Source organism: Macrobrachium rosenbergii, chromosome 55 (assembly GCF_040412425.1).
Source record: "Macrobrachium rosenbergii isolate ZJJX-2024 chromosome 55, ASM4041242v1, whole genome shotgun sequence".
NCBI classification, from domain to species: Eukaryota; Metazoa; Arthropoda; class Malacostraca; order Decapoda; family Palaemonidae; genus Macrobrachium; species Macrobrachium rosenbergii.
The window spans coordinates 15,702,053-15,715,408 of record NC_089795.1 but is presented as its reverse complement, the minus strand read 5'-3'; the positions used below and the strand labels follow the sequence as shown (position 1 = coordinate 15,715,408).

The following is a 13,356-nucleotide window of genomic DNA, read 5'->3' as shown; positions in this document are numbered from 1 at the left end:
GATTTCCAACAATAACACTCCATATAACTAAAAATTATACAGCATCTAAAAGAACTGTAATTTATGTATATACTCATGCATCATCTGATCTCGTGTATCATGTGATCTTAAAATTTGTCCCAAAAGATTTCATCACAAACAACATCTGTATAGTGAGAGATGCATTTTCGGTAGTTTCATAAGGATATGCTTAATGTGCAGGTTTTTTTGGTAGATTATACTGGGCTACACTTCCTATGCCTGTCTCAGTTTCGGTAGATTTTGCCGATAAGGAATATGTAAGTTAGCTTTTAACCAGTTAATAAGCCTAGGAGCAAAAGTTCAGTAGGTTACATGCAAATCTTTCATTCAACTAGGCTTACCAAAATTGTGGCTTGTGTAGGAATTCATAACTATTTCTTAAAATTAACAGCCACTTGCTACTGCATGCAAAACTTTGGAATAAACGACAGCAAGTATTAACCCTTAAACGCCTATTGGACGTATCATACGTCGACTAAAATTGTCTGTTGGGTGCCGAGTGGACGTACCGTATGTCGACTACAAAAAATTTCAACCTTCAGTCAACTTTGACTCGACCGAAATGGTAGAAAAACGCAATTGTAAGCTAAAACTCTTACATTCTAGTAATATTCAATCATTTACCTTCATTTTGCAACAAACTGGAAGTCTCTAGCACAATATTTCGATTTATGGTGAATTTTTGAAAAAACTTTTTCTTACGCACGGGCGTAACTCAGCCGAAAATTTCATAAATTCTTTCATCATTTTGTCGTAATTTTTGCACTGTTCTATATTAGCCGTTACATAAAGTTTTATATATGAAAATGTGCGCAATTTCATGTACAATACAGCAAAATACAACCTATGGTTGTAGCTTTTATCAGTTTGGAAATATTTTCATATAAACCACGATAACTGCCAAAATTTCAAGCTTCGGTCAACTTTGACTCGGCCGAAATGGTCAAAAAATGCAATTTTAAGCTAAAACTCTTATGATCTAGTAATATTCAATCATTTACCTTCATTATGCAACCAATTGGAAGTCTCTAGCACAATATTTCGATTTATGGTGAATTTTTGAAAAAAACTTTTTCCATACGTCCGCGCCAGAAATTCTTTCGTCATGTTGTCGTAATGTTTGCACTGTTTTATATTAGTCGTTACGTAAAGTTTTATATATGGAAATGTGCGCAATTTCATGTAGAATACAACTGAAAATAACTCATGGTTGTAGCTTTTATCAGTTTTGAAATATTTTCATAAAATCACGATAACTGCCAAAATTTCAAGCTTCGTCAACTTTAACTCGACCGAAATGGTCAAAAACGCAATTATAAGCTAAAACTCTTACATTCTAGTAATATTCAATCATGTACCTTCATTTTGCAACAAACTGGAAGTCTCTAGCACAATATTTTGATTTATGGTGAATTTCTGAAAAAAAAATTTTTTCCTTAAGTCTGCGCGTGGTAACTCGGCCAACATCTCAGAAATTCTTTCGTCATGTTGTCGTAATGTTTGCATCGTTTTACATTAGTCGTTACATAAACTTTTATATATGAAAATGTGTGCAATTTCATGTAGAATACAACAGAAAATAGCTCATGGTTGTAGCTTTTATCAGTTTTGAAATATTTTCACATAAATCACGATAACTGCCAAAATTTCAACCTTCGGTCAACTTTAACTCAACCGAAATGGTCAAAAGACGCAATTGTAAGCTAAAACTCTTACATTCTAGTAATATTCAATCGTTTAACTTCATTTTGCAATAAACTGGAAGTCTCTAGCACAATATTTCAATTTATGGTGAATTTTTTAAAAAAACATTTTCCTTACGTCTGCACGGTAACTCGGCCGAACATCTCAGAAATTCCTTCGTCTCGTTGTCGTAATATTTGCACCGCTTTAAATTAGTCGTTACATAAAGTTTTATATATGAAAATGTGCGCAATTTCATGTACAATACAACAAAAAATAACTCATGGTTGTAGCTTTTATCAGTTTGAAATATTTCCATATAAATCACGATAAATAGAAAAAATTCGACTTTCGGTCAACTTTAACTCGACCGAAATGGTCTAAAACTGCAATTGTAAGCTAAAACACTTACAGTCTAGTAATATTCAATCAATTAGCTTCATTTTTCAACAAACGGGAAGTCTCTAGCACAATATTTCGATTTATGGTGAATTTTTGAGAAAAAAATTTTTTTATGTCCGAGCGTTACGAATTCATGCATCATTTTGTGATAATATTTTCTCTGTGTTGCTTTGATCGTTTTAAAATTTGTTATGTACCAAAATCATCGCAATTTAGTGTACAATACAACTATAAAAAAAATTAACTCATTAGCTTTAACCGTTTTGCTTACAGCGCGATTTGTATACAATTATATACGAGTTTTTTTTTTTTCGCTGTCATATATTCCAATATTTTTATATGATAATGATATTTTTTTTAATTTCTGATGGTTGCATACTAAACTTCTGGCAATGACAAAAAAAATGAGCCAAAAATGAACTCTTAATCTTAAAAACTAAGCATGCTGTGATTTTTTGAAAAAAACTTTTTTCCGCTTCGGTGCTAACTCACCGAACGCCGCCGGCATACGGGAGACGTTTTTGTAAATAGGGCTTCGGCGTTAAAGGGTTAACATAAACAACCAAATCAAGAAACAGCATTGTGCCAGTGTAAGTTACCATAACTAACACCCGTTTATAAAGAGTGCGTTACAGTTGTTGATTTGTTAAAATCTTTTTATTTTCAATGTAATTCCATAAATAAAAATAAAATATATTTTTATTCGTCCTTCCTGCAATGGAGAAGAAGGTCTTAAGAAAGTATGCCACTAAATTTAAGCAGCTGGTTGTAACTGTGGCTGAATATATAAACAAATAATGAGCAGACTGCAAAATGTTTTCGAGGCAAAAGCAACACCTGAAACTGGCAAAATCACACGTACTTCAATTAATTTACTGAGTTTATAAATAAAGTAGTTGCATTTCTTAAACCCAGCTTTCATAATTTACAGAAGAAACGTATCTCTGAGTTAAGTTTCATTCAGTAACTAATGTCAGTGATGATGTTGGTAAAATTCAGTCAGCTAATGTTGAGAATGTAAGCAGAACCAGAATACAAATGGCACATGGTCAGTTTGTTCATATTTGTAATATGATGATAATATGACAGTAATAATGCAGTATACTTGGGTAGAGTAAAACAACAGCATTATTAAAATTATCATTATTCTCAGTACAACTATTATTCGACTTTTGCAAATGGATATCTGTCAGTGTAACCAAGGTCCAAAGGGTGTAACAACTTAACCTGAGTAATAGTCAGTCTCTCTCTCTCTCTCTCTCTCTCTCTCTCTCTCTCTCTCTCTCTCTCTCTCTCTCTCTCTCTCTCTCTCTCTCTCTCTTCGACTGTAATATCTTATGATATTTCATCCTCCATTAAAAGATTCCAGTTTTAGAATTCTGGATGAAGGATTGCAAACCTATGCTAACATAAACAAATGAGTCGAGAAATAGCTGATTGCCAACGTCGTTTACCATACTTTTGAGTGTTGGTAAATTGGTCAAGCTGTTAAAGCTTGCCGTATCAGTGGGTACTTCTGTAGGTAAAAATAAAGTACATTTCTATTCATCCTTCACTCACTGGAGGTCTTAAGGAAAAATACCACTCGATTAAAGCTGCGGGCATAAGTGGGTCCTGGCTGCAGGTTACAGCTGCGGCTGAATAAAGTGAGTAACAGGAAGGCTGCAGAATGTTCTGGAATTGAGGAAAGCAATGTCCAAAATTAGGGAAATAACACTTACTACTTTTACAATCAGTATTTGCACATTTTAAGCCCAACTTTTTTCATTTACAAGAAGTATCTCCAAATTGTGTTTCTTCTAGCAACTATTGGCAATGAAGGTGTTGTTAGTACTCAGTCAGCCGAGATTTTGAGAATGTAAACAATATTTAATGCAAATGGCGTACGATCACAATGTTTATATTCTGTAGTACAATAACAATATTACAATAATAATAATACATGCAATACATATACTCTAATTGAGTACAGCGAGCAAAACCACTTTTATTCTAGTCATCATTATTATAAATATAGTTGTAGTATGTGACTTTTGCAGATGATTACTTTTCTCCCAAAAATGTTTCAGTTTTTAGAATTACAGATAAGAGATTGTAAACCTGGTTGTGTAGATTTACTCTGTTAACAAGATGGCAGAATATTTAAGTATCAAACAACTTATTGTACAGTGTACATGTATTAGTGACTTTAGGTGGTGGATTATGGTGGCTTATAGGGTGTCTAGGTAATTTTTTTAAAGGGCTTATTGGACCTAGGTCATATTTCAACTTACATTGTGCCTTGCAGCGAATTAACGACTTAGTGTGAGGTATTACTGAACTAATATGGGCATATTAGCACCAAACTAGCAATGCAGGATTTGAAACTGAGAACAGGTGTGCTCCTTGCCATTGTGTTGACATCAGCTTCAAAGCAAGGGTCCATGAAAGATGTGTTTTAGGACAAAAGGATGTTTTAAGATGCTTTCTGAAAACCAAACATGTTGGAGGAGCTCATAGATCCACAAAAGAAATAGGCATAAGAGATCCTTAAAGGAAGAATCCCTCCTTTACATAAACAAATTTAACAACAGGATCAGGGACAGTTGGATATGCAGGATCAAGGTAACCCCTCTCAAGTGCACCACTCCCCTTGCTTTAGTGATATCAGTGGCTGGTAGGCCTTTTCTGCTAGAATGGCATACAGTATATGTCACCAAGAATTCATTCCATTTTGAAAGGTGTTCCATTACTTCAGTGTTAAGATAACTGAGCTTTATGTGGACCTTGCTAGGTTGTCTTAAGAAGTAGCTTTTGTTGCTATAGAAGGTTCTCTTAGTTGGGCATCTTATCTTTGGTCATATACTATAAAGTCTCCTTAGAATTTGGTCTGGCATGGCAAATCAATTAATGATGTCCATTGGATGGTTATTCTCCTACGTGGTGCCACCGTGAAGATTTTTTGTGTCCTTGACTGTGAGATGTTTGTTTATTGAACGCCACACTCAGGAACATGAAGGACAATTTCTTTCTGAGGCTCATGGCCGGGAAGGCATATACGTCCTTGCCAGGCTTCTCAGAGAGAACACATGCAACAATTTCAATGGTATTTTTAAATTTGAAGCAGAAGGGGGTCTTTGCCAAAGGGTTAATTTCTAATAGATTATGATTTTAGTTTTTATTTATATCACTTTTCACTGGGAGCAAGTGTTTCAGTTTATGTATATGTTTGTATTAATCATATATCAGTATCTTTCTTGTAATAATTTTTTCTTTTTTTTTTATTACATTGTACTTTTTCCCAGCTTCAGTACCCCTGGCAATTATGATGCTAGATAGCCCCCAAATTAGTCAATCAGTCAATTCTTCTGATGGTTGGCTTGAGTATTGCCATTTAGCTTGTTGATTGGTGCTCCCTACTGGTGGTTAGTTGAAGGCATTACCTGTCATGTGGAGAGTAAGCAAGCCACTCAGCCTTCAATATTGACTACTGTCTTTTATCTAAAAGGTGATAAAGAAGCTTTTTGGTTTTTTGAGTTTTCAACCTTTGGAATTCTTTGACCTTGTCTTCCAGCACTTGTAGTTCTTTGCTGTTTTGGATATATGAAATGATGAGCTTCTACTGAAGATCTGTAATAATAAAATATTTGAATAACATGTGGAATCTCAACTTTCTCTTGAGGGGCAGTTGTAGTTGATGGTTAGTTTGATCATATTCTACCTAAACTGAAGGCTAAGGGCTTTGTCCTAAAAACTTGATGCTTGCCTTCTTGCTAGCTGGAGATGAAGATTGATCCACTCTGAAGTCTTTAAAATGCAAAGGTTGGGTTTAGGGGGATGGGGGAGACAAGACAGGACATGAGTCAATGAGATGTTAATCCAGAAGAGGAATGTCCTCATCATTGGATTTTAATATGACTGTGTGAAACTGAACTTGTACAAGTAGAAATTGACACTTCAGGGGCCAACAACTGGAGAAATTCTGTGAGACTTAGTGCTGAAGGTAAAGGGCAGGTTAACTACAGCAGTCAGTAGAGGAGTTGAATGAGCTGGAGGAGGTGGATGAGCTGGAGAGATTCTTGGGAAAGTTGCAAAGCATCCAGATGTAGTGATTGAGGAAAGGCAACAAATTCATCGTAAGTAGTAGACAGAATACCCCTTGTAAGGGTGACAGCATGCAGTGGTATCATCAGTCCTGGGCACGTTGCAACAGTCCTCAGAAGCACACAAGTAATTGGTGTAATAAGCAAAACCACAAGTTGGAAGTAGGAAGTGTAAGGAGGCATCCGCTAAAGAACTTGTCGTAATGCTTGTGTAACCTCATTTGAGCAACAGGAGCCATTGATCCACGGACCAGTTGCAGCACATGTTGCATTTAAGCTTGACTGAGCACTTATGACCCTGGCAAGATGGGTACAAGAAATGAGAGTCCTTATATGTCATAAATGAGCAGCAGGTCTGACCCGGATTACCCTGACAAGAATTTTGAGGCATGGTAAAGAAATAGCAAATAATAAAGGTAATAACACTTGAGGGCTATGCACGACACTCACTGGTCCTCAATAATGAGCGTAGTACAAACTACATGAAACCTACAGAAAACTCACAAAATTACTTGAGTTTGCCAAAGAAAGTCAGTAAGTAAGCTCAAGGAAATATTATAGAACCAAAGCTAAATAGGTTACTGTGAAGCTGAGAACACTGTGAGGAACAAAAAGTAAGGAACTATGCAGTAACAAAACTAGCACAGAATTAAGTAATGTAAAAAAAAAAAACCTGTCCATCAGGAAACAAAAGCTGGTGAATGTAATGAAAATTTCCACTTAATCAAAATTCAAACATGAGAAAATGGATAAGGAATGAAAGTTCAGTGGATACAGTAACCCTGTAAGAGGCATGGTCCAGATATTGTCAGCAAGAAAAATTATGCTGATTATACCAAAATCAAATGAAAATTAGCTCACCAAATGCATTGAATAATGAAAACAATGTCATAATGGTTTGAAAAACTCAGATGGCATAATCTGGGTAGTGACAGAGTTACTGTGTTCACTTCATATATTAGCAAAAAAGAATGTAAAATTGAACGGGGAACGTCAGGTGCTTTTATAGACATGGGATGTGGAAGATTCTCAATTTTGAAAATATAGCTTAGTGCACCTGGGTTTATACTGCAAGGTACAGTAGTAAGGCAATACAGGCAGTCCCCGGTTATTGGCAGGGGTTCTGTTCAGACAGCATGACGATAAGTGAAAATTGCTGGTAACCGAGGCGAAAATTGGCAATTTTTAGGGCTTATCGGTGCCAATACATGGAAATCTGCACATATCAGCGCCGAAAATTGCCAATTTTCATCACTAGACAAGCCCCAAAAAACTGGATCGCCATTAACCGAGCCCGCTGATAACTGGGGACTGCCTGTGTATGATTATAGGCAGTCCCCGGTTTACGGCAGGGGTTCTGTCCCCGGTGGCGTGCCATAAGCTGAAAATCGCTGTAACCTGAAGCATCATAATTATAACGGGAATAAACAGCATTTACAGCACTATTAACAGTGCCATAAGTCCGGGTAACAGTGCTGTAAAGCGGGTAACAGTTCTGTAAATCCACTTACGGCACAGAAAAATCCGGGTTCACAGTGCTGTGAGGCAAGCGCCATAAGTCTGGAGCAACGCAACCCAAACCTGATGTAACCCAGGGACTGTCTATTATAGTAAAAATATGTATAATATCACAAAATTTGCTTTTAAGATTGTGCCAGTAAATTATTTTAATGTGTTTAAATTTCATTAACTAATGACAGAATAGAAACCTTTTAGTCTCTCCACTATTTTCTAGAGAAATTTTGAATTTTACTCTGAGACATTGTCTGTGTTAAAGAATATTTAATCTGTGTTTTGTGGTCTGTTTTTAATTAATTAATTTTACCTACAAGATCGCAAGCAGAGTTCATCAAGTTATGATGAACTGAAGAGGAAAAGTGGATCAGGCTCGTTAACTCGTAGGGGGAGCTTAGAAAGGAGAAGTTTCAGTGAAAAGAGACGCAGTTGGTCCCCTGAAGAATTTGGAGCTTGTCTTGACTCATTTCGACCGGTCACCCTTACTGTTTCATCATTTTTCAAACAGGTAGGGTTTTCTTTTATTTCTGGTCTGGAACTTATGATTTATAATAGGTTTTTTGAAGGAAAACCAGGAGTATGCTAACCCGAATATCATTCTGATTTCCTATTTGTCCTAGCCATAAGCATATTTTGAATTTGAAGTAATTAGACAAATTTAATAATAAATTTTTTGGAACCACTGTTATTTTATAAAAAATGTTTTTCTAAAAAAACCACACTTTTATATGACTCTCATTCTGAAAAGGAAATTTAAGGATGTTTTGTTGAAAAACATTGTTATTACAAACTTATTAATCACAAATAGCTTGAGTCACACTTTTGGAGGGAGGGTAAATGAAAGAAGTCCAATTCCAGGAGAACAGTGATGGAGTTGGCAAATGAAAAAATTCTTCCCATACAATGTGGGCTGCCATAAGTAATGGATTTGCAAAGAAAGAAAACTAGCCATTATGCCCAAAAGGCTTAATGACCTTTGACTTCAGATCCTGATGTCATACAGAGGCTGCCACACTCTTCCGTATGGTGTCTGTCTCTTCCATGTTCTGAAGATGACCGTGGTAACCCTTTTGATTTTTGTCAGAAGGTCAGTTACTTAAATGTGGTGTCTACCTACACATCTTCATTCACATTTTTGTTGTTGCCATCATAATTATCACCATCATTGTAATTGTCATCATGGCTGGAGCACCATAACATAAAAGAAGAAATAATGAGAGAGAGAGAGAGAGAGAGAGAGAGAGAGAGAGAGAGAGAGAGAGAGAGAGAGAGAGAGAGAGAGAGAGAGAAGCATACCAGTGTTTATTAAGTACACCCCAACATCCTTGGTTCAACTGCTATGCAAATGAAAAACTACACAATAGAGCTTGTAGAATTTTCCAAATGGATATTGTAAGAACTACTGTAGTACTTTACATTATTGTACTTTATCTTCATGTACTTACATTTATTAATATTAAAACATACAGAGAAACAATATACTTTACATTTCAATGTATTACATACAGTATGTGGAGACTATGAAGCAAAATCTGCATTTTCCCAAATATACTATATTATTCATACAGTACAATCCCCTTTTTCCCTTTGATACAAACATGAAAATCACTGTACTTTTACATAAGTAAACCATATTTGCACATCGTAGTTCATTCAGATGTAAAAAGAGTCTTTCAGCACTTGTTTGGGTATTGTGTAAAACATGTAAATCAGTAATGCCAGGAAACAACACTTTAGCACATTCCACCTAAGTGTAGGGGTGGAAACATCTAAATAAACCTGAATTGTCTTTAGTGCATCTGACATGTAACAGTATTACTACACCATATATTTTTCACTTCCAGTAACGCAGAACTAACTTATTGTACGTACAGTAGTATTGTACATTAATAGGCTATGCTGTATATAAGTAAATCTAATAGTAAACAAATTTTGATGCCCATTTCCTCCACAACTATGCTTTCTTGTAAGGCAACCATCTAGAAAAAATCTTGTACAGAAAAGGTGCATACAGATAAGTGCGTAAAATTGTATTACCGTGCTTAAAATATAGTTATATATTAAATTTACATTGACATACCTTTACCATGTAATGCCTAACTGCAGCTGGTGTAAGTTGTGAAGGGAAGCACAACAATCACAGATCTTTTATGTGTACTGTAACGTAACGAATTTTATTCAAGTGTGTGTGTCAAAACAAAAACTAGTGCAAACTTATGGTCCTGGTTGAGGGGCAATAAGAAGTGACAGAAAGCACTGCTAGATTTCCTAGGTTTGATGATTTACTTTCTGTTATAGTACAATTTGTTGTAAAAGATAGTGGGTGGTTTTGAAAGCTGGTTGGCAAATGTAACCTGACAATTTGGTAATACTGCATTGGTGGTTGAGATAAATCATTAATGCTTTAATGAAATAAGTAAAACATTTCAAGTGCATAGTGCCAGACACCATTCATAGCAGTTGATTCCAGTCTAACAATTTTTCGGAACCTAATCTTCACAACGCTATGCTAGTATATTCTAAAAAGAAACAATATTTACTGGTTTGCTTTTCAACTTTTTGAACAGTGTTCCCAGCCTTTCCTTCAAGTGCAGAATATCCCTGAGGATCATCTTTGGAACTCCATACTGTTCAGTTACCCATTACTGGCCCACCCATCTTCAGGGTGGCTGAGAATCTCCAGCCTCTTCACCAGGGGTAAGCTGTTTTCTGCTGCTTTGCAGGTATTGGTGCCATCAGTGCAAGAAAACACACACAAAAAAATGATGCATAGCAGAGCATAGGGAACATGCAAAAAGCAATTGCTTCCAGCAGTGGGACTGAGGCCTATTCAGTGTGTGAATTTGTCTTCATCCACACCTGATGCATTCGATTGCCACATTCTTTCCCACCTTCTTCCTCATCATTAAACTAGTCATCTCAAGACATTTTCTTTGCGCTAGTCAACATCCAGACAATGTTCAACTAATTAGCCTGACTGGTCAAAGGTATTTTTTGTGCCCTCATTCATAGTTTGATCATCACTCTGCACATCAATCCCCACACTGTGCTTGTAATGGCAGTGCTCCCATTTAGTGCAGTTAAGTGCATATGCCAGTTCACACCAAAAATAGTGCAGTGTTTGGTGCAGTGCAGTGTGGATGTGGGAAGTGCAGAGGAAAGAGGGATTAATGTATAAAAATCAACTAAATTAACTACAGTTTAGCTAGACGACTACAGTAGTATGTACTCTGCAAACACTGAGTATGTATTATGCAAAGTACAATAATTAATTTAGTGAAGCAAGTATTTTAGTTATTTTCTTGTTGCATATCTTTACTATGATTCTTCAACAGGAAGGAGACAAGCTAAAAGATGATGATTTGTATAAGTTCCTGGCAGACCTTAAGCGTCCATCAAATCAACTGAAGAAAAAATGTCTGCCGGGTTTGCTAAAGCTAGATATTTCACCAGTGCGGGACCAACCAAAGTATTGTCTTACTTCAGAACTTGTGCGACTCCATCCCTACCCAGGTATGGAAGAGACTTTTATTGGTAATTCTGTTAGTTTTTAAATAGTTTAATGTTACCTTCATTGTTTTAGTTCTGGCACATTGTTCAGGACTTCCAGTATGCATTTCTTGCCTGGAAAGTGGGATTACAGATTGTTTTTTTGGGTCTGAAATCTGTTAAATCATGTTCTGATTGCTTTTACTCTGAATAATTTTATTGGTATTACTGTTTGAAGAACTTATTTTTGTTCTGTTGGGCTAGTGCTGTTTGTTGAAATGGGAGAAGGCTTACTACCAATGTATTTAAGTGAATATGCCCTAATTTTATCTTGTGATTTTCCATGTTACTTGGTAATTCAAGTTCATTATGTTTACTGTGTGTGCCCTCTCTGATGATCAAATTTATGCTTAATTGACTTTGAGGAATATAGCTCTGTGTAGAGACTATAATTTGTTTTGATAGGTGATGCCCAAGAACTGACATTTTCTCTATTTTTAGATTTTACATATATACAATGGATAGCAGAAAGAAGAATGTCTTAGTTACCAGCATGCTTTTTTTATCTATTAGTTTTGGTTAATTAAACTAACATTTTAAACATTCTTTTCCACCACAGTTGCATATGTATATGTATGTATGTATATATAAACTACATGTATATATATATATATACTATATATATATATATATATATATATATATATATATATATATATATATATATATATATATATATATATATATATATATATATATATATATATACACAGTAGAACCTCGGTCCTCAACGCTAATTCGTTCCAGAAGAAGTGTCGAAATTCGATTTTGTCGAATTCTGAGTTAATTTCTCCCATAAGAAATAACTGAAAATGGATTAATCCATTCCTGACCACCAGTCATTACCCCAACCTTGCCTTTTTTATACAAAACTTTTTTCACATATTACAATTAAATAAGTTCAGAGTTGAATAACTTACCATATCAGAAGCACTTTTTACATTTTTAAATGCATACTATATAAAAAAAAATTGGCCTATGACCAATGCGGCCGTATTACCGATGGTAGACCGAGCGCCATAGGCTAGGCTGGGTAGCCTATAGGCACTACCAGAATGTACTGCAACGGGTACACATGAAAACTGTTGTTAATAATGATAACATTGAAAAACAAGCCAGATTATCACATTAAATTAATAATACAGTATTTATAAGCGTTTACTGTATGTCTGTTATTATAGAATTAAGAAAAATTTCCTAAATTACGTCGGAACTCGGCTGCCTGTGGCAGATGTAAACAAACAACAGCGCCCCCCTGGTGGTGTATCACATCTGCCACAAGCTGCTGAGTTCCGACATAATTTAGGAAATTTTTTTTAATTTTATGATAACAGTCATAAAGTAATTCGGCTTATAAATACTGTATTATTAATTTAATGTGATAATCTGGCTTGTTTTTCAACAGCAGCAGCAGCATGTGTGGGCTTTAAATGCTTTTAAATAAGCCAACTAGTGGCAGCCGCCTGAAACTCTTTTTTCTACAAACATCATATGATTCATCGGGTCGGATTCCGGTTTGTTGTTTGAGCTCCGATTTACTCATCATTTCATGTTGAAATCCGATTAAGTCGAAGTTCTAGTACAGTCGAGGACCAGGGTTCTACTGTATATATATATATATATATATATATATATATATATATATATATATATATATATATATATATATATATATATATATAGTATGTATATACAGTATGAATATACTTCATACATACATATATATATATATATATATATATATATATATATATATATATATATATATATATATATATATATATATATATATATATATATATATATATATATATATATATATATATATATATATATATATATTATATATATATATATATATATATTTATATATATATATACTGTATATTCATTCATCCAATACCACAATGCTCTCATGGCATACAAGCATGAGAAGGGCTTCTATAATATATATATATATATATATATATATATATATATATATATATATATATATATATATATATATATATATATATATAAAAGGTGTCCCGGTTTAAAGACGGGGTTCCGTTCTTGCGTGTCATAACCCGAAAATCGTAAGTCGTAAAAAAATCGCTCGAAA

At 34.8% G+C, this 13,356-nt stretch overlaps 1 protein-coding gene across 36 annotated transcripts in view; it reads left to right on the top strand.

Moving 5' to 3' along the window:
* The window catches only part of Zir (Zizimin-related), a 582,703-nt gene that overhangs the window by 108,230 nt on the left and 461,117 nt on the right, over nt 1-13,356 (top strand). For all 36 annotated transcript variants that reach the window (XR_010852045.1, XR_010852043.1, XR_010852042.1 and 33 more), the window contains exons 9-10: nt 8,021-8,211; nt 11,039-11,216. Coding sequence is in view for 14 of the 36 variants with exons in the window: in XM_067098450.1 (XP_066954551.1) it covers nt 8,021-8,211; nt 11,039-11,216 (369 nt within the window). In the remaining 22 variants the exon portion in view is untranslated. The remainder of the gene's footprint in view (nt 1-8,020; nt 8,212-11,038; nt 11,217-13,356) is intronic.